This window comes from Apis cerana, linkage group LG11, assembly GCF_029169275.1.
Source record: "Apis cerana isolate GH-2021 linkage group LG11, AcerK_1.0, whole genome shotgun sequence".
NCBI lineage: Eukaryota > Metazoa > Arthropoda > Insecta > Hymenoptera > Apidae > Apis > Apis cerana.
In genome coordinates this window covers 15,149,301-15,173,829 of record NC_083862.1, presented here as the reverse complement: position 1 = coordinate 15,173,829, position 24,529 = coordinate 15,149,301, and the positions used below count along the sequence as shown (strand labels likewise).

The window sequence follows — 24,529 nt, the reverse complement described above, 5'->3', positions numbered from 1 at the left end:
GAGAGATAGGAAAGGACCGAGTGTCTCCTCGGTGAGAGAGGTTGGTCGATGAAGGGGGGAAATGGGCGGGAAACACGACAGCTCCTCCCGCAGCCGGACTAAACGAGTTAATGGGCAGTTATGAACTTTCTTCATCTAAGTTTCCACCACTTTTTTCACGTATAAATTGAAATTTTTATCGGGCGTTCGCTGTCCCTTAACGAGCGCCTCTTCCCCTACTTCACAAGTTTCGCGATCAGTGTACGATCGGATCGATTACGCGATTTAATTAAAGAGATCTGTAGTACCGCGTTTTTGACTCGCCATTCGTTCTAATCCGTTTCGAATACGAAATTTTATATTTCGAACGATCGATGATTTATCGATGATTTTAATTGTGATATTCGAGGATCTGGTCGATTCGTCGTCGAAGAAGAAGATTGATGGCCAGTTTCTTGCTCCTTGCGATCGGAATGCTCGATTACTCTTCTTTCTCCGTTTCGAGCTGCTTTCCACTCCAGAAGTCTTACCTTCCCTTTTTCCCTTCTCGACAGCTACTCTCGTCTAATCGCGACCGCTTTTCAACTTTGATCGTTGGTTCCCGCGCAAAAGAAGGCCTCTCCTCGGCCCGGAAGCGAAACACACGCCCCGTGTATTTCGCTAAAAATAACAACCACTTCTCCGCTCTACTCGTGGCTCGGGGGCTCGAGCGATTTTATTTATTCGATTCGAGAACCGCTCCACGCTTGTTTAAAATTATATGCGTCGAAACTCGATGATTTTCAATTCGTTCAATTTGAAAAAAAATTTTCATGAAGTTCACGAAAAGTAAGAAGAATTAAAAGTAATAATTGATCGCCGCGGTTTCGAGAAACGGATGGAAGAAAGGATGAAAAAGAGGGAAAGAGGTAAAAAAAACAAAAATAAAAAAAAGAAAAAAGAACTTGGGCGTGACCTTACAGGACAGTCTCGATCTGTTCCGGAATCATTAGTCGAGATTTATGAACCCGTCCAGTATCTGACCTCGAAAAACAATCCACTCGCCTTCTTTTCTCCCCGAGATCGCGTAATTTCGTAAGCCAGAGCTCTTAAGTTATCAAGGAGCGATGATATTTCCGGAGTGGGTCAAGTTTAACGATAGTTTACCCTCGTTCGATGTCTATAAATTCGAGGACTTTGTTCCTTTCGAAACGGAACAAGAAGTGCGGGAGATCGGGCTCGGCTCGTTATCGAGTTTCGGCCGAAGTTTGCCGCGTTTACAACGCGCTCGTTTGCGTTGGAGATCGGAAACACGAGCGGTGGAGCACGAATCTGATCGCGGAAGGATACACAGACGATTTCATTATTCTTGGCGAGAATACCTCGGTCAAGGAAAGAGAGAGAGAGACGGTTGGCATTCCAAGAACGTTGGTAGGTAATCGGAAGCCGCGGATGAGATTCGAGCTTCTCAAAAGCGATGGAAACGAGGTTCGAAGAACGAGGCGAGAGATAACAGCGTCCTTAGACTTGCTGCTTTCGATCTTTCGTCCCGACGCCACCGCAGGAGAGCGAGCGAACAGCTTTCGACGGTTAAACGAGGCGGGGAGTGTAATATCGCGCGTTGCGCGCAATATTCGCCGTGGATCGAATTTCCACGCGCGTAACGCGAGGACCATAGCTCCGATGTCTAGATCGCGCGCGCTATCGACGCTGGAATTCGCAGTTCGAGCTATGCCGTATCTCTCCGCGTCGATCCTTCCGGAATTCACCGGGACATTCGCGAATTTATATATACGGAGTGTTCAAGGTACAAGGAAGCTGTATTCGCTATGGAATCCGTTAATCGTTGCTTTGAACGTTACTCTTTCCGAGTGGCGGGATATCGAATCCTCCCGCTTTTCACGTAATTGTACACGCGTTATTACATCTCGACGGTCGCTTTCGAATCGGTCATCGAAAATCCTCTTGCATTTTTTCGTCCGATATTGCGTTTCTTCTTTATTTCTTTTTTTAATCTCCTTTTCTTGCATTCCGAAATAAAGATCGGAATAAATGGAAATTATTAACGAGTGCACGTCGTTCCCCGAATAACGAACACGATTTGATCGCGATTTCACGCATCCCTTTCATTGTTTCTACGACTAGGTATAGGTAACGGCCATCCGGTTCGCCTGTAATCACCCATGAAATCGATAATCCCGTCGATAGAAAAAATTTCATCGCGTCCCCGTGTTAATTGACGCCTGTGGAAAAATTCTTCGAACCGAAAGGAAGAGCCCATCGAATCGATTCGTAGAAAAAAGAGATTATTTATTTTGACTTTTCGGTGTCTGTCACGCGAGCTAGAGAAGGGGAGCGAAGTAGTGCGTATCTTAAGAGCGTGGTTATCGATTATCGCCACGTACGTGCGCACACACATCGCAATGACAGTGTTCCGTGACACTGACTTTCGTATTGATTACGTAACAATTAGCGGCCGATTCCTGGCAAACCAGTTTACCCGCCTCAGATACAAGAACGGCCTCGATCCAGAGAAATCGATCCACCACGGATACGACTTCCAGATCACGCTTTCCAACCGTTACCTTAGCGCTTCCTCTCTTACCTTACCTTACCTTACCTTACCTTATCTCACCTTACCTCGAGATATTCCGTTCCATCGTTGGAGATTCTCAATTGTCAAATAAATTTTCAAAAAATAAAAGTTGGACAGCGAAGAAAAATCACCTCCCTCGCCGAGTTCTCGTAATGGGTAAGAAAATCCTGTTGCGGGGGAGGCGCGGGGGAGGAAGGAAGTGGGCGAGCCTCCTCGCCCGGAAATAATGTGGAAACGGCAAATATTATTTTAACCGTCGATTTATAGAGTGGGCCCGTCACTCTGACGAGAACCAAGCATTGTTGTTTCGAACCGTTCGCGCGCATGCGCGCGTTTCCTCCCCGAACCCGCTAATTATAAACACGCGCGCGATTCCGCCGACTCTCTCTCTCTCTCTCTCTCTCTCTCTCTCTCTCTCTCTTTCTCTCTCTCTCTCTCTCTCTCTCTCTCTCTCTCTCTCTCTCTCTCTCTCTCTCTCTCTCTGTGTGTGTGTGTGTGTGTGTGTGTGTGTGTGTGTGTGTGTGTGTGTGTGTGTGTGTGTGTGTGTGTGTGTGTGTGTGTGTGTGTGTGTGTGTGTGTGTGTGTGTGTGTGTGTGTGTGTGTGTGTGTGTGTGTGTGTGTGTGTGTGTGTGTGTGTGTGTGTGTGTGTGTGTGTGTGTGTGGTCTCTCTCTTTCCCCCCGCGAAAACCTAAGGGAGGGCGAAGGAGAATGAAAATTCAGAATGCCTTTATTATTATTCGTTGTAAAATTTAAAGTTCGTTGAAATTTTATTTACGGTTTTATTATTCAATGTTGCTAACAATACCACTACTTCATAGTTGCTACCTATTTGTGTTTTTTCGATACGCATACTTCAAATGTTTTGTAAACAGATTACGCACAATTACGTATAATCAAGTATGTTCATTCAGCTAAGCCCGTACATTTTTATTTATTGCTTTGACTGTCCAGTGAACAATATTTTTTTTTCTCAACTCAAGATGGAAATTTCGATCGGACGGCGGGTACTCCAATCCTCTTGCGAATAAGAAAAGGGAAAGTTTGTATCTAGGAGAGTGATGAAATTATTAGACGATAAAAAAGATAAAGGTAGAGATAAGAAGAAATTATTATCTTGATTTATTTCTGGAAAGTAAACTGATTAAAAATTTCGATATGATTGAATTTATTAATAACATTTACGAACTCTCTTCGAGAATTCGGACGTCGAACTGCATCCACGCGCGTAAAAAATTATATGCGGGATGCAAGAGGCGGCCGAATTCTTTAAAACGAGATCTGCGTGAAACAGTTTCAATTTGTGTAAAAACAGGTGTAATTCACCGCGCCACGCTCTCCTGCACGAGCGACGCGTAGGATAATAATTCATTCTTTTTCATAAATTTTGCGAGATCCCCGGCGAAAGAGCGACGTAAATTCGATTTGTTTTCGACTTTAATTATATTCATAAGTCACAACTACGAGAAAGAAACACGGTCGTTACTTGGCTCAAACATTCTTTTTTTTTTTTTTTTTACCATCTATGAATTTTCATACGAAATTCTTCTCCTTCGAGAAAAGAATAATAATAATTCTCTTTTTCAACGAGTCCAAGACTATTCTCTTTTCACCCTCCCTTCCTCCCTTTGTATAAATATTATTTTCAACATCGTTCATAATTTTCATATTACTTCCGGCAAACGAATGGAAATGATGGCAAAACGGTAATAAATAAAGGAACGCGACGCTGCGCTTTTAATTCGTGACCCGATCAGTCGCGACCGATCTCTCCTATCGTTTGATGGAGGAGAGAGAAAAAAAAAAAAAAAAGAAACAAAAGCGTAATGAAATTGTTCTCCGTCGATCGACGAGAGAGAGGACAAGAGAGAGAGAGAGAAAAGTTGGGTTCGCGGTTGGCACAGAGAATTAATAAGAATCACCGAGTCGCGAATAATGGTACAAAAGTTCGATCCTCGAAAAGTTTAAAAGCCACTGACTGAAGAAAAAGCGCCGGAGAAGTTTCGAGAACCCCCGACAACTTTGTCGAACCTCGATCGGGTCTAATAGGAATATTTTTGATTCCATCCATGAGATACTCTCACGGTTGATCTATCGAATAATAGAATATATATATATATACACACATCCAATTAGAATTAGAGAAAGAGAGAGAGAATTATTCTTTTTCTAGTAGTAAATATCTTGGCGATAAAGCATCTATCAAATTTTTAAAAAAATTTGACCGAACGATAAATAGCGGAACAAGATTCAAGAGCAGTGGTAGTAGTAGCAGACTGGAAAAGAACGTAATAAGAGTTTCTTTATCGTTTTAATTTCTGTTGGAAAATTGCTCCGCCGAGGTTGTAGCAACCCTCTATTACCGATTTGATTTTTCTTACACGCGTTTCCTTTCCAAAGGGAAGGGAAAAACTGCGACATCGTCTCACCTACGATAATTGCGATATTACTACGAGGAAACTCTCGGCCAAACACGTAACGAACACGCTTTTTGTCGCGTCGTCGGAGAATTCTGTACTCACTCCCTCCCTCCGCCCTCCCCCGCGCACAAATAATCGATTCGCCTCGTTTATTACCCGCTAGCTTTCACCGACAACGAGTCGCACGCGAAAGATCGCGTGCACAGAGAAACGGTCGAGAAACGGTCGAGAAACGGTTTAACTCGTTTTAACCGCGGTGTAACACGCATTTAATTATTTCAAAAGCTTCGATTACAACAACACGTTAGTCGTACGATTATTAATTATTCAGTTGCGCGATCAGAGAATCTCGATGCGAAGACACGTTTGTTCGAGCTCTCCGATTAACGCGATAATTTTTGTTACTTCGTAACACGAGTTTGCGCACACGTGGAGCGCGAAATAAACCGACATATCGGTTATCTTCCGTCGAGAACTAACCGCTTTCGTTATACACCGTTGTTAAAAAGTAATATTTATATTCGTTTATAACCATTTGAACATTAAAATCATCGATGAAAATTTCCATCATCAAATTTTGGAAAGTTACATACACTCGAGAAAGAATTGCGGCAAGATTCTATTTTGTAGAGGGAATTAGTTTTACGAGCTCCCCCTCGAGTGATCGAATCGAGGGGCGAAAATGAGATAGGAAGGATAGCATTTTTCTCGATCGTGTGCAAAAGTAAAGGAAAATCTTGGAATCGAAACGGATGGTACGTACGAGCCGATACGATTCCCCGAAGGCGAGGTAGATCATTAGAAACGTGACGAAACAACGTCTCTCTGGAGGAACGTTTGACGCGTTCCAGATGAACAGAGCACAGAGGATCACAAAGCTTTCGCGACCGATTTCTCATTCATCTTCCGCGAAGCTTCATAAATATTCTCCAGCTTGGTGGATATTGTGCACGTGTGTATCCATTGCCGAGCTCTCTCTCATCCGACTTGGACAAATGAACCCGCGGAATTTCGTGCTCTCGACCGTTGTGAAAGGCCAGCTCTTCCCTCCTCCCCCCCTCCCCTAAAAGCACTAACACTCGCGACGTCGAATCTTCTGAAATTCACTATTCGATGTGCTCGATTGCTGCGTACGCGTTTATGCGCCATCAATTTTACCCCTCCGTGTTTTTCCAACGAACGATTACATCCTGCTCCTGGATCGATTCGTTCGTAAACGCGAACTAGAAAGACATAGATCGTAAAAAGAAGTTCGAATCGATAGGATAGAAATCGCGATTGATTTGCAAATTTGCAATTCGATGAGAAGATAATTGGAGGATAAATTGGGCTCGATCGTAATTAAAGATGCAAAAGAGCCGTAAAGAGGTATCGATTAACCTATTTCGAATGCGACGAGAGTGAAAGTATAATGGAATATTTTCGTTTTTCCGATCCAAATGAGAAAGGAAATCATCCGAAGCGTATACGTTTGAAGGAGGAGAACGAAGGAAAAGAAACATCGAGATTACGTTTAAATTATTAAATTTCAGCGGAGAAATATCTCTCCGTGGCAAGCGAATAGCGAATACCTACCTATTTAAATCTTTCATCGTGCTTTGTCCGAGAGAATATCGCCGGATCTTTTTCATAAGAAGTTCTCCTTCTGTTGGAATTATTATCAGCGCATAATAAATAAATATAGTTGAAAATGTGGAACGGTCGCAAGCTCGAAGACTTTCCTCCGCAGTCGAACGGCGAGACATTCGATATCGAGATGCCGTGGTGACACTCGATATTAATAATGTATTCCATATCAGAGTGGAATCAATCGGATCAAATAGAGGAGGAGAGAATGCGATGGAACGTTCCTCGGAGCGTTGGTGTGCCGTTCTTTTCAATCCTTCGCCTCCTCGACAAAATCTCCGATCCGATATCTCTTTCGAAATTGCACGAATCTATCGCGTATATCGAAAACCAAGCAACGACGTTTTGAACAAAATCGCAGGAATTTCGCACCACGCTGAACATACCGAACAACTTTTGAGGTTACTTTCGAAACGCCATCTACGTATCCACGCGTGTTTGAACGGAAACAAAGCGAATGTAGGCGGAAAAAAACGAATTCCATCCTTCTTAACGGGCCATTAATAATTGCTATACCGTGTAGTAATACGTTCGTTGGTAGTCTTTACGCGAGGATGAAAACGCTTTTGGGTCAAGAAGAGCGGATTAAATTGAAGGACGCGCTCATAGGCTAAATTTAAACAGGGTAGAAAAAATCGAGCTCGACTTTTTTTCTTCTTCCGCTTACATTAGCACCGACATCGCCAAAAACCTGAATTTCTTCTCATTCCGTTTATATCCGTCCACGGCGTTGCACTACATTTCCACCGCAGTCGAACAAGTTCCACGGACCGTCTATTTTTGCAAACGACAATAGAGCAGTCCAGCTGTACGTCGCGATGAAAAGAAACGCATATCCAGTTGTGCAAAGTCTTAACTCGGATTAATCGACCGATTGCGAAAGTAGAATCCGAAGCGTTGTTCGATAATCCGATACGCGAGACTCATCGAATGTGGCAAAGTTAAATAGCTATCTCTTCGAACGTAGCTTATTGCGCGAAAGGAATTGCAAACCTTAAGAAAAGCGAAGATACGTAGAAAAGGTGATTCGTTTTATCTCTTGTTGCGCGAAAAAATTTGAAGTGATAGAAGATAAGAGAAAAGTCAGTAATTAACGGATCGTAATAATTGACGAGCAAATACGAACAGCTAGCGAAAAAGCTGGCTCGAGTCACGTGTCGCGTCCGTTGATTTAGCATTTTGCCAACGTTCGTTCGCGATCGATGTATCGAGATGGATCGCATTGCATTCTTAACAACAACCTTGAAACTTACGCGCATAGAAGAAATCTCGATGTATAGTTAGGCAAACGAGTTTCTGAGAAATTTATCGTATTCGTTATTTGGATCTGCTCGGGGAACAGTAGAGCACTGATTGGGAGCGTTGTGCTCGTGTTTCGCGACGTTTCGACTATACGATACGTAGAGACGAGAGAAGGATGGCGCTCGCTTCGACGAGAAAAATCTAGTTGCCCCGCGTTCGTAAAACTATTACGTTCAACCTATATCTTTCACCTATCGAAAGAGGCCTTGACGCTCTTTTTTAGATACAGAGATACATAGAGATGGACTTGACTATTCTTAAGTTTTTCAATTTAACTCGATATGTCGACTAATTCCTCGAATGAAATTCTTCGCTAATTCGAAAAAGAATAGTCTCCGAAAACGATGGCGTCGTCGAAAGAAACTACGTAATTATTTCTTCGCTGCCTCTCTCTCTCTCTCTCTCTCTCTCTCTCTCTCTCTCTCTCTCTCTCTCTCTCTCTCTCTCTCTCTCTCTCTCTCTCTCTCTCTCTCTCTCTCTCTCTTCATCTCGTTTTCCGTAGCTCTCGATACCCGCGTTAGTCTTCCATTAACGCTCATTAACATGCCGCGTGCAGTTTTAACTGGAACATCGATTCCGACCCGCTGGCACCGAACCCTCCCTCTCTCTATCTCGTTGCGTTTCTAAACGAGAGAATGGGGGAAACAACTGGGGAAATCTGCCGTTGCTTATACATCCATCTCCCCCCCTATCTTTCTGTTTCCTTTATTCTCGATAAATTCCTCCATCTCCCTACAAACTGGAATCACACGTTCGGAGTTTTTCGAGAGGAGACTCGCGGCGGATTAGGAATACGGATTCGATATTTTTCTCGAGACGGTGGAAAGTAAAAGCGCGCTAGGTGATCTCCGTTTAATTCTCGCACGATTCGGCGCGATTAAATTTACGGCTTTTAGAAAATCGTAGCGCGGCCGCGCTCGCTCGGGTTCACCCGGTTTAACGACACGGTCGGTTATAATGGCGGTAAACTCGTTTATCGCCCAAATACACGCGCTACGGAATTAACGCGGGAGGCAACATTGCGGTAATAAGCCGAACGCACTTCTGCCCAAGGTAAATCGTGGGAGAAAGTGGCGCGATTATCGCGATTAACGCGGCTCAATTTCAATTACGATCGGGTAATAAGGATGATTAATCGGAACCGAAATTAATGGCCGGTAATTATAAAACAGCCGAATCGCGATCGGGGGATACGTTATACGTATTTGTTTGCATTTTCTATCGAAAATTGTCCCGTTTTCTCCAACGTAAGCGCGTTTCTGGAAATGTCAAGTTTCGCGAATTTTAAAAACCGTCGAATGGAAAATAAACAGAAGAATGGAAAATTGTGCGAGAGGAAACACAAGTTGCAGGATATCGTATATTATTTGTAACGTTCGTTTCGCAAATTGAAGCAATGTTTTCACGATGATATTATCGAGATATATATATATATATATACGCGCGCGCGGTCTCCAACGTTTGAAATTCCCGAAAGGAAATCGTTTTCATAAAACAGACTGATTCAATTTCACGGTGAAACGAAACTTTTTTGATTCGCGGAGAGAATTTTAACAAGAGCCGGTACACCGGTCGCTGATTAATTTGAACACTTTGAATTCGGTTTTCCCGATTCGGTTCGATGATGAATCAGATTTATAATTCGGCGAGAAAAAAAAGAAGAAATTTCAAGAAATTTCGAGAAATTTCAAGAGGGTAATGATGTTAATTCGATATTGTGTATTATTTCATCGCGTGTGTTCACGAGCAAGTTCGGTACGGTTTACAACATCAATTGTGTGTCGATAACACTCGTTCTTGATCGGTCGGTGATACGCAATTATAAGAGATATCTCTAGTGCTCGAAACCGTTCGACAAATAGACCGAGCGAAAACATTGGAAAGACAGGTTTTAAAAAACTTTATCTCGTTTCTGAAAACGAAATTACCAATTTGCAGTTCCCCGTGGATTCGAGATACCGATCGGCCGCGATTTAACGACAAAGAGGGACCCCGATGTAAAAAGACAATTTATTCGGACTTTTTCGATACGACACAAAAAAAGAGTCAAATTCCAGGAAACCCGATGAAACGTGCGAACGTTGGAATTTTTATATCTACGATGAGAATAAAATAATTTCGATAAAACGAATTCACAGTGAAGGATTTTGATTGGCGGTCTCGATAAACTAGGACTCGAGATTCGATGAAGAAGAAGAGAGATAGATGGACAGATGGATGGAGAGAACGTGTCGTGTAAGATTGTAAAAGTGACTTCGTTACCTGCGAAAAGAACAACGACGTTTTTTGCTCTTTGGCCGAGCGAAATTCGGAGAACATCTGCTGCCTCGATTCGTTCCAGGTGCGCTTAAATTTGTCAGAATAGGAAGGCCGAGATGGATCGAGAAGAATGGAGACCGAGGCAGTCAGTTGGAGGAAAGAAGGATGACGGGGTTGCGAGGTCGAGTCGTTTTAAAGAGGGAAGCAATGCCGTTCGAAGAAGGAAAAGTATAGGTCCGGTTGTGGTTGGAGACAATGGCGGGGAGGGATGAGAGGAGGAGGGGGGGCGAAGCGCGCAACGCGAACCGATCGCATTGCACAATGAAGCAAAAGCAATTACGAAGCAAAGCGTTACTCGTGAACGCGTTGGGAAACCAATGCGCAAGGATTATTGCATTTATCGTGATGCAACGTTGTTTAATTATGTGTTTAAATAGGCGAACGAGATGCACGCATGTTTACCGGTACGTGGAAACCTTCCTCTTGTTACCAACACAATGCAAGTTATTTTACACGATTTGAAATCGCATCGTCCAACTCGACAAAGATTAGAAAAAGCCCACTCGAACGATCCGATAGCGATGCATCGCTTGTTTTTTTTCTTTACTCGTCGTTAAGTAATGATCGTGTTTATCTTTATACACGCTAGAGTATATCTTTGAAAAAGTTGAAACGTTAAAACTCTCTGGTACTACTGTATATATATATATATATATATGTTATTTTCTTGAAAAAGTTTCACTTCATGCAGGGAGCAGCGAGGTCGTTGGATGGTGGATAAAAATTAACGAATCTTTTCCCCCAAAGCTTACGCGTGCCGTGAATTTAATATTTAATACGCGTAAAAGGGTGCACACGTACACGCGTGAATTCAAAGTGATGAAAATTTTAATTACGCGCACGAATCTGACGAATAACACGAGAACGTGTGAACGCGATTTGTGGTCGAATATTATTTTAATTAAAAGGTTGTCTGTCATTTTTCGTTCGACTGGTTTCAACTCGATTTAGGATTTTACCGTTTAACGCTTAGATACAGGAATAGATTTTCAGCAATTTTTTAATTTAACGAATTATTGCATAGATTTTTCTATATTTTTTTTTATAGACTTTTTCTCATTTTTATCGTGTTGGGGGGCCGGATTATATTTGTCGTAGGATCACGAAATAACCACGAGTTTACATAATGAACGACCAGTTTGTTAGAAAATGGCTGTCGGCGATTAGGAAAATCGTGTTCGGGATGGGGCATCACGGTTTATCAACGAGTGCGATTTATCAACGTTCGAGAGAACGGAGATTAGCTTCCTTACCGATAACGTGGAATCTCGTGATGAGACTGCTTCTCTTTCTCCTCGAAAAAAAGTAATTTAAATCTTTCTTCGATCCGATCTTTGTCGTTTGTCGCATAAAAAAATCTCTTGAAACAGTTTGTATCGAGCTAATCCTCCTCAGTTTTCTGCGTGCGTTTGGTTTCAATGCAATTTCAATCTTCTACATAATTAATCTATGTAAAATTTTACGACCCATGATTCCGCCAATAACTACCGATAAAGGGGAAAAAATTTCTTCTATCGTGAACCCGCCGTAATGAGACAAGTATTGATCGATTATTAAAAATATTAAGAGTGCGATGACCTTGGACCGAAAATATTAATCGATATTAATCAATATGGTGATATTAAACGATGAAAGAATGCAAGTAAAAAACATAAGATTCAAACCAATCGTAGAAATAACGCGCGAAAAGATCAATCTTTCGTAAAACAGCATTATTTTTTTCTACTACTTTTTTGCGTGATGCTTTGTCTCGAATACCATGAATGTTAATCTTTTCGCAATGAGTAATCGAGAATGAGACGGAAAAGAAAAGGTTAGATGAATAGAATAGAAAATAAACAGATAATACCAAGTACCGATTAATATATATATATTATGTACATATAACTATACTTTCTACCAACTAACAATCCATTCTTTCATGATCAAAACAAATGCAAGATTACATAGACGAAAATAAATAAGACGATAAAATTTTGCTTACCTGCCTTTCTACCGCGCCATCCAGAATTGTTGCAAAATAGTCGCATGTCCGTGAACAAATGATTCACTTCTTTCTAGTAATTTCCTCTTATTTTTTTTCTTTTTGTTGTGTTCAATAGTCTTACAATATCGCGTTGAAACAATTGCAAGAATGCTGTCTTTTTAAAAACGATATCATTTTGCACATACATATGTATAATAAAGAGGTACCGTTCGCGAAAACGGCATACGAACTACAGCGCACGAGCGATCAAAGGGACGATCGTCGAAACAACGCGTATCCTTGCTCGGCGAGAAGCAGGTTTCACTACATCGTTATTACTATTCTGACGGCCGTTTCCGAGAAACTGCTCTTCCAGAGTTCCTGCCAGAATGGTTTTTACCGTTCTCACATGACTAACAGGTTGGCCGTGAACGCCGTTTCAAACTTTCGTCGATACACTTTCCACTAAATATGCTATTCAACTGCTTTCTTTTAGAACGTAATAAAACGATAAATGAACTAGAAAAGGATAAATAAATAAAGGAAAAAACAAAAACAATAATAATGTTATCAAAAAACTTGTAATATATCCATATTTCTTCGTAACTTGAAAAACAAAATTGCAACTTTGCAACTTTCTATTGTTGGCTTTGTTGTTTCTCGTCCGTATTCGCCTTTAGGCTCAAAGGATCGAATATACCGAACAGATATGTCCGATTTCCTAATAATTCCCGCGTAAACAAATTAAACGATTGTTCTTTACGTTCTTTTCAATTATTTCCAAAGTGATCTTAAAGAGTCTCGAAACTGTGCGTTAATAAAAATTTGAAGGAATGAACCATTAAAAAATTAAGGGAAAAATCGTAAAGAAAAAGGACGCGGCATATAACGCGATGTTACTTGCACGGCGTCTCGCACTCGACTGCGAGGTCGCTCGTTCAGACCGAAAACCGATTTAAAGCTGAAGCTTAGACTGCCGCCAAGCGGTATCTTGAACAGGGCCGATTTTCTTCTCAATTTTCGTGATTATGCTGAAATTGCAAGCATACTTTATACTATGGATAAAAGTTGACAGGTAATTAAGTTTCTAAATGACAGTACAGTACAGAACAAAAGAAATTAACTGCTTGATACATCAGCATCAATCATAAAAGGAATTTATGACTAATGTTTAATTTTTGAAACAGGAAGATCAACATCGATTGCACGTAAAAATTTTCAGTGCTTAAATGAAATAATAGAATCGATAAATATCAATTTCGTAATCAGATTTGCTTTTTATGTCAAGATTGGTATGGACTAAATATATATTATTTTAAGTACTTTTCTATATCGAAGTAAAGATTGTTGTAATCAATGACACATACATTTTTTGATGTAATCGCAATTAACGATATCTCTTTATTTTATATCTATTAGAATTTTTCTTGAAAAATATTGACAAAGATTTTATCGATTTTATGATTGATCTATCATTATACGTTTTGTAAATGTTGTAATAATTTAATTTAATTAAATATTTTATTTTCTCCAAAGATTGATATATTGTTTAAATTTATATCTATCTAGATTTAATTAATGCAATGATAGGCATTACTAATATTATCTTCTTTTTTTCATAAATTTTTAATGAAAAAACATATATATATATGGATAGTATACCTGTAACTTTCATGTCGTGTTCAAAGGTCTGTATCCCTCTAACAGCCCCCTCGGCAGTCTATTGTCCATTATCTCTTTTTAAGCGTAGGGACCGATCTTATACATATATTTTCGAGGGGTTCAGAACTTCAAACTATAATAGTATGAAATACGTTGTTCGAAATACTTGGAATAGTATCATTATTATCATTTTTTTCTCTTTTAAATATTCTCTTAAATATCAGAAGAATTTTGATATGCAAAGAGATGTATAATTATCTAAAATATTGGAAATGAACAAAAAAAAAATAGTAATAAAAATAAGTTAAAATTTTCTAGCAAACATTTTTTCCATATTCGATTATCTGATAATAAAAATATTATTTATAAATCTATTTTGCATTATTAATTTTTCATTCGAATTCTATATTGTATTCTAAATATATATATATATATATATATCATAAATATTATATTCAAAAAAAAATTTCAATAAAAAATTATTTAAATCAAAATATATTTATTATTTATAATATTATATAATTATATAATATTTTAGCTTCTGAAAAAATTAAATAATGATTAAAAGTTTGATTAAATTGATATATAATTAAATTTTCATCAATAAACTTATAAAATTTTAAATAAAATATCTTTATATCATCAATTTTTCAATTATCAAAATATTATTCTTATAGTACTATTATATATTTTTTACTATAAATATAGTACTATTATATTATAATAATTTATCATTAAAATTTCTAATAAAATTTACAAAGATTATTTATAATCAATTTATACTTAGTTATAGCATTTTTTTAAAATAAATAATCAATAATAAATAATTTTTAATAAATAATAAATTTTTATAATTAGGAGAATTAAAAAAAAATTTAAAATTATATTACATTTTTCATTATATATGTTATAATATGATTTTTACATAATAACATCACTAAAATAATGAATATTATTTAATATAGCATAAGCCAATATGCTTTTATTTATCTGGAATGGATTCCAAACCCTAAAAAAAATAAAATAATTATATTAAAAATCTTTACATTAATAAAATTTAAAATTATTAATTATAATAATATATTATACAAGAGATTATGAATTATTATATAGAAAATTATATATAGAGATTATGAATCATTATATAAAATTATTATAATATTATATTTTTATTTACCTTAAAATTCCAAAACTTATTATCACCTAGTTCATAATCTCTGGTATATCCTATTCGTTCTAAATGAGTAGTATAGATTCTTGTTTGCTTCTGTAAGAAAATATAGAAAAATTAGCGAAGAGAAAAAATGATAGAAAATGAATTCATATTTAAATTTTAATAAATAAATCTAAACAAATAATATATATATAATATATTTATAAAATCATTTATTTATAAAAAAATTATTTATATTTATTTATTTATTTTAAAAAAACCATTTATAAAAATATAAAGATTATATAATAAAGATTTGTATAAAAATAAGATTTTATTTAAAAGAAAAAAATAATTGTTCAAATAATAATCTTCATTATTTTATATATTATCTTCATTTATAATTTTAATTAATATTTTATTTTATAATTTTACTTAATATTCCAACACATTTAAATAATATTTAAATGTTGTTATATTGAGGTTATGTTAGAAAAATTACTTACATTTCCCTGAAAAAATTTAGTTATATGTGGTGCCACATACGCTGGTATTGTCGAACATACTGCTATTATAATTATTGATGGTAAAGTCATATACCACATTTTGAATAAATTTTTTGATCTAAATAAAAATAATAATAAACTATTCCCAACAATTACGTCACTTTACTTTAAATCAATATAATGCATATAACATGTAACATATGAGAATAGAAACATAGAATACAAACTTTAATTACATTTATTATTGTATGAATAAAAAGTTTCATATATTATTTATTTTCGATTTAGATATTAAAAAACTAAAACTTTCAAAAATAATCAAACATATAATTATGAAGAAAAAATACATAAAAATAAAAATTCTTAATTCAATTAAAAAAAACTTATTGAAATAAATAAATCTCATATAAAAATCATATATCAAAATAAATATTCGATACATTTTTTTTTATAACATTAAATTATCATGTATTTAATTGTATATTTTAAAATATTTAAAATATATACATTTATGCTGTATTTGCATGAATATTTATATATATATATATATATATGTATCCATAAATACAATTTAATTATAGAAAATACAAAAAAAAAAATATAAATTGAATATAATTTATATAATGAATTTAATGTCGAATTAAAAATTATATTTATAAATTAAAATAAATTATTTATGCCAATGAAATTGTATCATTATAGTTATTGAATTTATAAGATAAGCAAATAAAGTTCGAATTGCAAATAATTCTTTGAAACGAATGAAAGGTTAAATATCTAAAATCTTTTTTAAAATTATTTCTGATACTTTTAATATTTTAATTAAAATTATTTTTTTTAATTACAATTTTATTTTTAGTGAATAATATGAAATTTAAAATTGTTTTATTTAAATCTATTTAAAAGAATATAGAAGTAACAATAACGGCGGTTAAAAGTTTTAAAAGTATTGTCGAATACGTGGTATGTAATAATAAGATTTAATAATTTTTACTAGATACGATCAAAAAATTTATACTAATGCTTTCTAATATTATAATAATCATAAATTATTTTAAGTAAATTTTTAATGATACTTTACTGTATAAATCTTATTTACTATATAAAATCCTAAATACGTTATCACAATTATCGTAACATAATTTGATATAAAATATTTATATTTATTTATAATATTCAAATTTAATACACTTTTTCATCTTATTTTTATTTTATTCAAATTATTTTTTATTACGATTTAGTTTTGATTATTTTATTTAAGATAATGGTAAATATTCTGTTTATTACAATAATAAAATAATTTCTTAATATATTAAATTAATTGAATAATTTAGGAACAAATATAATTTTATATTGCAGAAGAATTTAAAAAGAAAATTTAAACCACCAAAGATGCTGCTCAGATTATATTCTTTGGTTATTTTAATAGTAGATCTTGTGACACTTTTATTTGGAATATTTTTTGCTATTTTAATTGCATTATATAGAATATTTAGACCTCCTCCCTTAAAAAGTCTTCGTGGAGAAGTTGCAATGGTAATATAATTATATAATTTCAATTATAAAAGAAAATTTATTAAATTAAATTAAATTAAAAATTATTTTTTGATTTTAGGTTGTTGGTGCAGGACGAGGCATAGGTAGAGAATTAGCAATTCATTTGTGTCAACTTGGTGTTAATGTTGCTTGTGTAGATATTAATATTGAAAATTGTAGTAATACTGTACAGTTAGCATCTAAATCGCTAGGAATTGCTAAAATGTATATTTGTAATATAACACATAAAGATGAAGTAAGTACATCATTATAAATATAACAATAGATAAATATATAATATTTATATTAGTAATATAAATAAATATATTAGTAATAAATATATATTGATTTGATTGTAAATAAAACATAATAGGTAGCTCATACAGTGAATGTTATTCAATCAGAATTAGGTGAAGTTACAATGCTTTTCCATTGCTGTAGTATACCAAGCCCTAGAGCATTAGTTCAAGATCCACCAGAAATAAGACATACGATTGATTTGACTATATTGAGTCATTTTTGGGTAAATATTTGAATGATAAATAATTTATTAATAAATTTTTATGTCAAAATCTTTTTTTAGTTATTAGATACAGTTTTACCATGTATGGAGCGTGCTGGTAAAGGTCATATAGTGGTTATGTCATCTGTGGCTGGCCTTTCTGGTGCTGCCACAGGAGGGAAAAGAGTTTCTTTATCCACTGCACAATTTGCAATTCAAGGATTAGCTGAGTCATTACATACAGAGTTAAGACATTCAAACAGTAATATTATAATTTCTTTAGTCCATGTTTATCCATTTATTGTAGGTGCTGAAGTAGCAAAAGATATTCGTTTTAGGTAAGTAATGAAATAACGGTATTTTATTTTTATCGGAAGTTTATTTTTTATAATTTTTAAAGAATACCAAGTTATTTTGGCACAATGCCTGCCGCGGAAGCAGCTAAACAAATTTTAGATGGAGTTCGTCGAAATTATGCGGAATTTAGTGTACCTGGATATTTGCTTTACTTAGGACATATTTTTAGGTAAATTTACTATTAATATTACTAAATATATAATATTTTTTTTTCTTATTCTTAATATTTAATTTAATTTTCTTATTAATTAATATTTTATATATTTAGAATACTTCCAAAGAAGGCCTCGTTTATGTTACGCGATTTACTAGATACCGGTGTTGACTTTGGATGAAAATCAAATTTCCTAATTAAATATGAGAGAATGTATTTTTATTATAAAATTATAATATACATTGCAAAATAATGTATGGAAAAACTGTTGCTAAGTTTTTACAATAATATACAAGAGAATTTTAAAATGTATTGAAAAATGAATATTTTATTTAGTTTTGTATATACTTTGATCTTTGAAATGTCTTTCAATAAAGATCAACAAAATTTGTAACTTTTATTATAATTTTTGTATAAAATTTCATTTTTATATATTTTAACGTTTGTAAAAATAAAATAATATAATATATTATTTTATAAATAATATTAATTTATAAATAAATAATTATACGTGTTGCGCATAAAATATTATGGCGCAACTGAAATATTAAAGATATCTTATGTTCTTATATTTTAAAATGAGTTTTTATACTTACATTTTGCGATAAATGAAACATTCGCACGTGATGTAAGTATTCTGTGAAATGAATGAAAAATATTATACACGTGCTATTTACATGTAAAAATAATCTATATACACAATATCAATATTATAACGATTTGATAGCAAAATATCTGATGCACAAGCACACACGCGAGCAAGTGCATGTATACACATATATAAATAGAGAAAACTATATAAATATATTCGAATTTTTAATATTATAAATATTCATATATCTAAATTGTAACTGTATATATTAGATGTTGAATTCGTTTATCATAATTATGATTTATAAAAATAGTCATGTATTGATAAATGAATTTAAATTTTCAATTATTAATAATAGTATTATTTGACTTTTTTCATGAAGATGAAAATATTGAAAAAAATTATTTTTGTTTTGTAAAATTGGAAATTATCATTTATCAGAAAATAAATGAAAATATACTATATAATGAATATAACATGTATATACATTTATATGCAGACAAAGTTCTATTTACAAAATAGAACGAAATAAGAATTTGTCATAGCTTTAAAATTAATCGAATTTTTAGCAAATTCTGAATAAGAAATATTTACATTTCATATTTGATTTGGTAAATACGTGGATCTAACGTTTCAGATTATTGAATATAATGCGAATAAAAAAATAATTAATAATTTACAAGGTAAATTCGTTAAAGTTGGGACAATCTGTTGATGATGATTCAAATCCCAACACTGGAATGAGTTTATGCTAATCTAAACCAGGAGGAGCTGGTTCTGAAACATCAGTTTCTATTGTATCTGGTTTTTGTTCGATCGGATAATCACCGGGTGGTGCCTGCAAGAAAGTCAAGGAAAAACTATTTGGATCAGTTCATATATTTATTATTTTTATGATAGTATAAAAATCAATTCTTTATATACAGGTATTTTTACTCACAATATCAAATTCATCATGCATGTCACAAGGTGATTTACCCTGAATAACATCCATTATTGACTGCGGAATGTGCGCTTTCTGAAATATTACATTTTCATATTGAATTCTTTTGATTTTTAGTGAAATGAAATCAAAAACACATATTATTTTTATATAAATAAAATATGTTATTGAAAGATTACCTGATTTTCAGCAAAGGCTTCGACATGTGCTAGTAAAGGTGTTCGTAAATTGCTTGCCATTTTTAACGCTTCGGCTAACTGTGTTGGAGGAAGCTGTAAAATAACTGCAAAACTTTGTGGCTGCGTGCGTTCACAACATTTTACGAAACCTTCCCAAACTTTTGGCTGTTTCCAAACTTGCTTGAGAATTAACCGCTGAAGTATATTCATAACAAATCCACTTAATCTAGGATATAATGCTAAACTTTGTATCACTGTACGCATGAGTAATGTTGGAAGCGGTGTCATCTCCATAAGATGTTGCATTACAACAGCTACAGTTTCTTGCGTATATATTTGTTTTTCCGCAAAACATAAAGACGTAGCTGTAAATTGATATTATAATTTTGAATAAAAAATAAAAATAAGATTATGTGGGATCAAATAAGCAAACTTGATATACTATACCTTTTATAATTGTTTTTAATTCTGCTTTACTTGGATCTATATTATGCAATGCTATTAATAATTCAGCAGGTGTGATAGGAGACGTATGAGGTACACCACTTTCGTTATTATGAGTACCTAACAATCTATTGAATACCTATAAAAAAAATTAAAATATTAATAATGTATCATGATTTGATTTTAAATTTAGATTATATTATTTTAATAATATTATATTATTATTTACTTCTTTAACAACAATAGGATTTAACTTTATGAGTTTTGGAAGAGCGGCTATTACTTCTTTTTTTGTTAAACCATTTAAGACTGGTATTAAGAATCGAACGTCTGAAACTCTAGTTTGATAGAGTTCTCGTACCCTTGATACTAATTCCACACTTGGTGCAGCTAAAAATGAAAGAATATTATATTGATATTATATATCAAAATAATAAAAGCAAATGTAAAATTATAAATTTATAATACATTTTTCTGTAAGAATATGAATAATTCTTGTAACTAGTGTTTCAGCCCCTTTAGGACAATTTTCAACTAATGCCAACAATTGTGGACTACCCATTCCTAAAGATCTTACAGGTCCTTCTACTAATCGAAGAACAATACGTTTAACATCTGCACTCATTGATGTATAAACTCTTGCCAATCTAGAAAAATAGTATTAGTAGATATATGTAATTATTAAATGCGTTTGAAAAAAATAACTTACTCATGAATTAAGTCTTGATGTTCACTCAATAGAGCAAGATATAATCCAAGGCAAGCTCTTGTAGTTGATTCAGTCCATTGCGATTCTACTTGTGGCCTACCTCTATCTTGTCCGAAAACAATTTCAGGAGGTATATGAAGTCGTAAGAAACCTAAATAAAGAACCGCGTACTCTTCTATGAGTTTACTTAATTCAGGACGACTATACAGTTGACAAACTAATTGTATAGCAGCTTCTCTTATCTATTTATAAACATAAAATTAAAATTTTTAAAGTAAACATATAGAAGATATTTGAATTATGTAATCAAATAATTAATAAGTTACCGTATTATTTTCGTGACCAGTATGACATAATAATACATTTAGAAAAACTAATTGTTTTGTTGGTCTACGAATAACCATCTCTTTCAATAATTGCAATGGTACCAATCCTCTTGTTTCATCAGAAGATACCATTTTTAAAGCTTCAACAGCATCTTCAGTAATTAAAGGTGCTTCCAAGTATAACCTTTCCAAAATATATATATATTTAAAATGACTATATTAAACTCTTCATAGAAATTATTTATTACCTATATAATAATGTATCACGATCTTTGCCTTGAACTAAATCTATTGCAGATACTAAAGTACATAATAAAAAGTTATAAGCCTGATGTGGAGCTTCTTGAGGTTTTGTACATAATGTAGTTCGCCTTTGAAAACCCTGAAGTAATGCATATTCTTCATATAACCAACCTAAAGCTAAATCTAAACGATTTCTCATATCATCAGTAATATAATGTAATACTGCCTCTTTAATATATGGATTAAATGTTGCAGCTAGAGTAGTTAAAATTTTTGATCTAAAGAAAAATAAAAAAAAAAAGAAAATATTTTATATTAATTTAATATTAATAATATTTTTAAAGAAATCAATAATTTATAAAATGATCTACCTTATGGCTGCCACACCACCAAATACAGCTGTTTTCTCAGAAAGTAAAATTCGATTCACAGCCATCAATAACATTTTTTCTTTTACTTCTTTTGACAATGGTTTTGTAACTTCAGACAATTTTAAGGCTTTTAAACGAGTTCTTGTTTTCGCCAATGATTTTTCATGTGCTTCTAGAGATGCCCTTGCTTCTTTCTCTTTTTCTCTATCCTTTTCACGTTTTCGTTCTCGTTTAGCTTCTGCTACGCTAATAGTTGGATTTTTTACTAAGTCTTCCATCACAGCATCTTCATCTTTAGCATCCTTTTTTTTCTTCGTTTTAGCTTGCTTTATTTGCGTCGCTAATAATTTAGCAATTGTCTGCCGCTGAATATTTATATCGGTCGTTGAAGTAGGTTGATATTCTCTTTGAAAAATAGCTGTCATTGTATCTGGAACCCATGCCTATTAAAAAAATTTATTAAAAAAAAATAAATAAATAGTTATTAATAAAAAAATTAATCATTTTATATAAAAATTTATCTACCATACTATCCATTACTAAATCTGTAGCAATTTCTACGCTTAATCTTTCAGCAATAAAACTTTCTGAAAGTTCAATTAATTCTGATAATTTTGAAGTAGAAATTAAACTGGGTACAATTTCCGTTTCATCTGATACTAAAGAAGTTTCAATTTTCACACGTTTTGCTGCAGAAGATGCAGCTGCTTCCTAAAAATTACGTAAATTATTAATAATTAATAATTATCATCAGTTTATATAGTAAAAATTTATTTTTTGCACTTTTACTTGTTGACGTTTCTTCATACGCCGAATATCTTCTGGTTTTGGATAAGCTTTTAGAATTTCTTGTTCTTTTGCTCCTAATTGTGTTAATTGTTTAGCTATTATAGATACAAATTCTATACTAGCTGGATGTTTCATCAATCCTAATAGAGTTAATTTTAATTGTTTTTGTACACTAGTTACTTGAGAATCGGACAATGTAGGTGGTAAATCATGTTGTAATCTCTGTAATGCTATAAATTGATAAATTTTAATTTAATCAAATTATAATTTTAATTGTAAAAATAATAATTGTAGGAAAGTTGAAATTATTAATTTAATGATTAAATTGCACTTCTTTCCCTTCTCTCTTTTTTCTCTTTTGAAAGTGTTATTGCATACCTTGTATTACACCTGGCATGAATTGAGGTCTTGTTTTAGCAATCAATGCTAAAGATCCCATGCATGTCATCAGATTAACACTACTAACATGTGGAGATCCATGAAATTTTATTAATAAATCCATTACATCATTAGCTTCTTCTTCTAATTTTCGTCTACGTGCTATTTTTAATGTTAATGGAATATCTTCTAAAGAAAAATCATCAGGTTTTTTAGGAATATCTGGATCAGGATATGTTTGTATTAAAACAACACCTTCAAGAAATTTCACAGCTTGTGTTCTAATACTGAAAATAAAAAAAAAGAAAATATTATAAATTAATTTTTAATTAAAATTTTTTAATTAATCTAAAGATAAAATTATAAGAATTCCTTTACCCATCATTATCACTATCAATCATATTTATTATTTGAATTTTGAGAGCACTAAGTTGATTCCATGCTACTTCCATTTCTGCTGTAACTGTAGTAGCACTAGATATCCATTTCAAAGCAGCTCTTAATATTCTACCACTAGCTCTAAGAGCTCTTTTAGCAACAGCTGATGATTCATCAGAAACTAATCTTAAAAGTATTTGAACAACACGTGGAATTACTTCAGGTTGTTTTACTCTATAAATAAAATATGATTATTTTATTCACAATACAAAAATAATATTATAACATACATATGTATGTATATTGTATTATAAATTTCAAAAATAATTATTACCCAGCTTCTTCTATAAAACCTGTAATTGTTTTTCTAACTTCTGCATATCTATCTAAAGAAAACTGTAATGCTTCATCCAAATATAATGGAAGTAATTGTGGTTCCTTGTTAATTAAGATTTCTTGAACTTTACATAAATTTGTAACTTTTATATCTTCTCCTGGATTTAAAGAAGCTTCATTTAACCATTCAACTATCTGAAAGATATAATTCAGATTAAAATATTTATCATTTTTTCTTGACAAAAATAATTACAGTTAAATAATTATGAATTTTTAATAATTTTCAGTTTTAGATATATATGCATTCGTATGTATTATAAATTTTTTATTATTTGAGAAATTTATATTTTGAGAAAAAATAATTTGTGAGGTTAATGCACTGACCAAATCGCCTGGTCCTTTTTCTGGTTCTGATCTTCTATGTATTCGAGGATCCATCGTATATAATAATAATTAATAATAATAATTAATCTAAAGATAAAAGTATAGGCAACAAATATTTTATAGTGAAATGACGGAGAATAATTAGACGAAGCTTCGATATGGTAGTTTATATGAATTCCTTACATAGATTTAGCCTACTTAAAAAACAGATATTTCTAATAATTTAGCAAAGACTATATTTTTTCATAAAATAATCTTTTTAGATATTATATTTAAAATTTTAGTGAATAAACAATAAAAGCTATCTTAACATACAATGAAATCGTTAGCGTTGCCATCTTGGCATTTTTCGTTGATCATTAAGCGCTATAATCGTTCCATATTGATACACGAAGCGGGAATT

The 24,529-nt window shown here is 33.3% G+C and overlaps 3 protein-coding genes across 12 annotated transcripts in view; 1 reads left to right on the top strand and 2 right to left on the bottom strand.

The window, feature by feature from the left end:
* LOC107995787 (decorin) overlaps positions 1-16,133 on the bottom strand; it is a 25,055-nt gene extending 8,922 nt beyond the window's left edge. The window contains exons 1-4 of one of the 2 annotated variants that reach the window (XM_062082448.1): positions 15,506-16,133; positions 15,024-15,113; positions 13,847-14,855; positions 12,203-13,215 (exon numbers count right to left, since the gene is read on the bottom strand). In XM_062082448.1, the coding sequence (XP_061938432.1) occupies positions 12,203-12,248 (46 nt within the window). In that variant the 5' untranslated portion in view covers positions 12,249-13,215; positions 13,847-14,855; positions 15,024-15,113; positions 15,506-16,133. Of the gene's footprint in view, positions 1-12,202; positions 13,715-13,846; positions 14,856-15,023; positions 15,114-15,505 lie in introns of those variants that run through there. The other variant, XM_028665706.2, reaches the window with a different exon arrangement.
* LOC107995788 (17-beta-hydroxysteroid dehydrogenase 13) lies at positions 16,133-18,610 on the top strand. 4 transcript variants are annotated; one of them, XM_062082450.1, is made up of 8 exons: positions 16,133-16,273; positions 16,365-16,468; positions 16,865-17,041; positions 17,121-17,297; positions 17,415-17,564; positions 17,625-17,881; positions 17,944-18,069; positions 18,169-18,610. In XM_062082450.1, exons 3-8 carry the CDS (start codon positions 16,898-16,900, stop codon positions 18,233-18,235), a joined length of 921 nt encoding a protein of 306 aa, XP_061938434.1. In that variant the 5' UTR covers positions 16,133-16,273; positions 16,365-16,468; positions 16,865-16,897; the 3' UTR covers positions 18,236-18,610. The 4 variants fall into 4 exon arrangements, with proteins under 4 accessions (XP_061938434.1, XP_061938433.1, XP_061938436.1 ...); XM_062082449.1 differs by having other exon boundaries at positions 16,365-16,772; XM_062082452.1 differs by lacking the exon at positions 16,365-16,468 and having other exon boundaries at positions 16,135-16,273.
* Positions 18,252-24,529, bottom strand: LOC107995784 (symplekin). Of its 6 annotated transcripts, none has more exons than XR_009832081.1 (17): positions 24,127-24,529; positions 23,741-23,937; positions 23,407-23,640; positions 23,029-23,315; positions 22,645-22,880; positions 22,387-22,572; positions 21,862-22,304; positions 21,496-21,768; positions 21,248-21,431; positions 20,922-21,163; positions 20,681-20,859; positions 20,442-20,602; positions 20,216-20,351; positions 19,769-20,133; positions 19,587-19,664; positions 19,327-19,506; positions 18,252-18,691 (listed from the first exon to the last, which is right to left on the bottom strand). XR_009832081.1 is itself a non-coding variant. In XM_062082423.1 (16 exons), exons 1-16 carry the CDS (start codon positions 24,178-24,180, stop codon positions 19,471-19,473), a joined length of 3,291 nt encoding a protein of 1,096 aa, XP_061938407.1. In that variant the 5' UTR covers positions 24,181-24,529; the 3' UTR covers positions 18,252-19,470. The 6 variants fall into 6 exon arrangements, 4 of the variants coding, with proteins under 4 accessions (XP_061938407.1, XP_016908946.1, XP_061938408.1 ...); XR_001765654.3 differs by having other exon boundaries at positions 19,327-19,484; XM_062082423.1 differs by having other exon boundaries at positions 18,252-19,506.

What these genes read in the sequence shown, in the direction of transcription:
- LOC107995784 (XM_017053457.3), bottom strand. Translation starts at nt 24,180, where the DNA reads ATGGATCCTCGAATACATAGAAGATCAGAACCAGAAAAAGGACCAGGC. An exon ending in CATGCCAGGTGTAATACAAG is followed by an intron (nt 22,881 to 23,028) that starts GTATGCAATAAC and finishes ATCAATTTATAG; the next exon opens with CATTACAGAGATTACAACAT. An exon ending in CTGGTCACGAAAATAATACG is followed by an intron (nt 21,164 to 21,247) that starts GTAACTTATTAA and finishes GTTTATAAATAG; the next exon opens with ATAAGAGAAGCTGCTATACA.
- LOC107995788 (XM_062082449.1), top strand. An exon ending in CTATATTGAGTCATTTTTGG is followed by an intron (nt 17,565 to 17,624) that starts GTAAATATTTGA and finishes ATCTTTTTTTAG; the next exon opens with TTATTAGATACAGTTTTACC. An exon ending in GCAAAAGATATTCGTTTTAG is followed by an intron (nt 17,882 to 17,943) that starts GTAAGTAATGAA and finishes TAATTTTTAAAG; the next exon opens with AATACCAAGTTATTTTGGCA.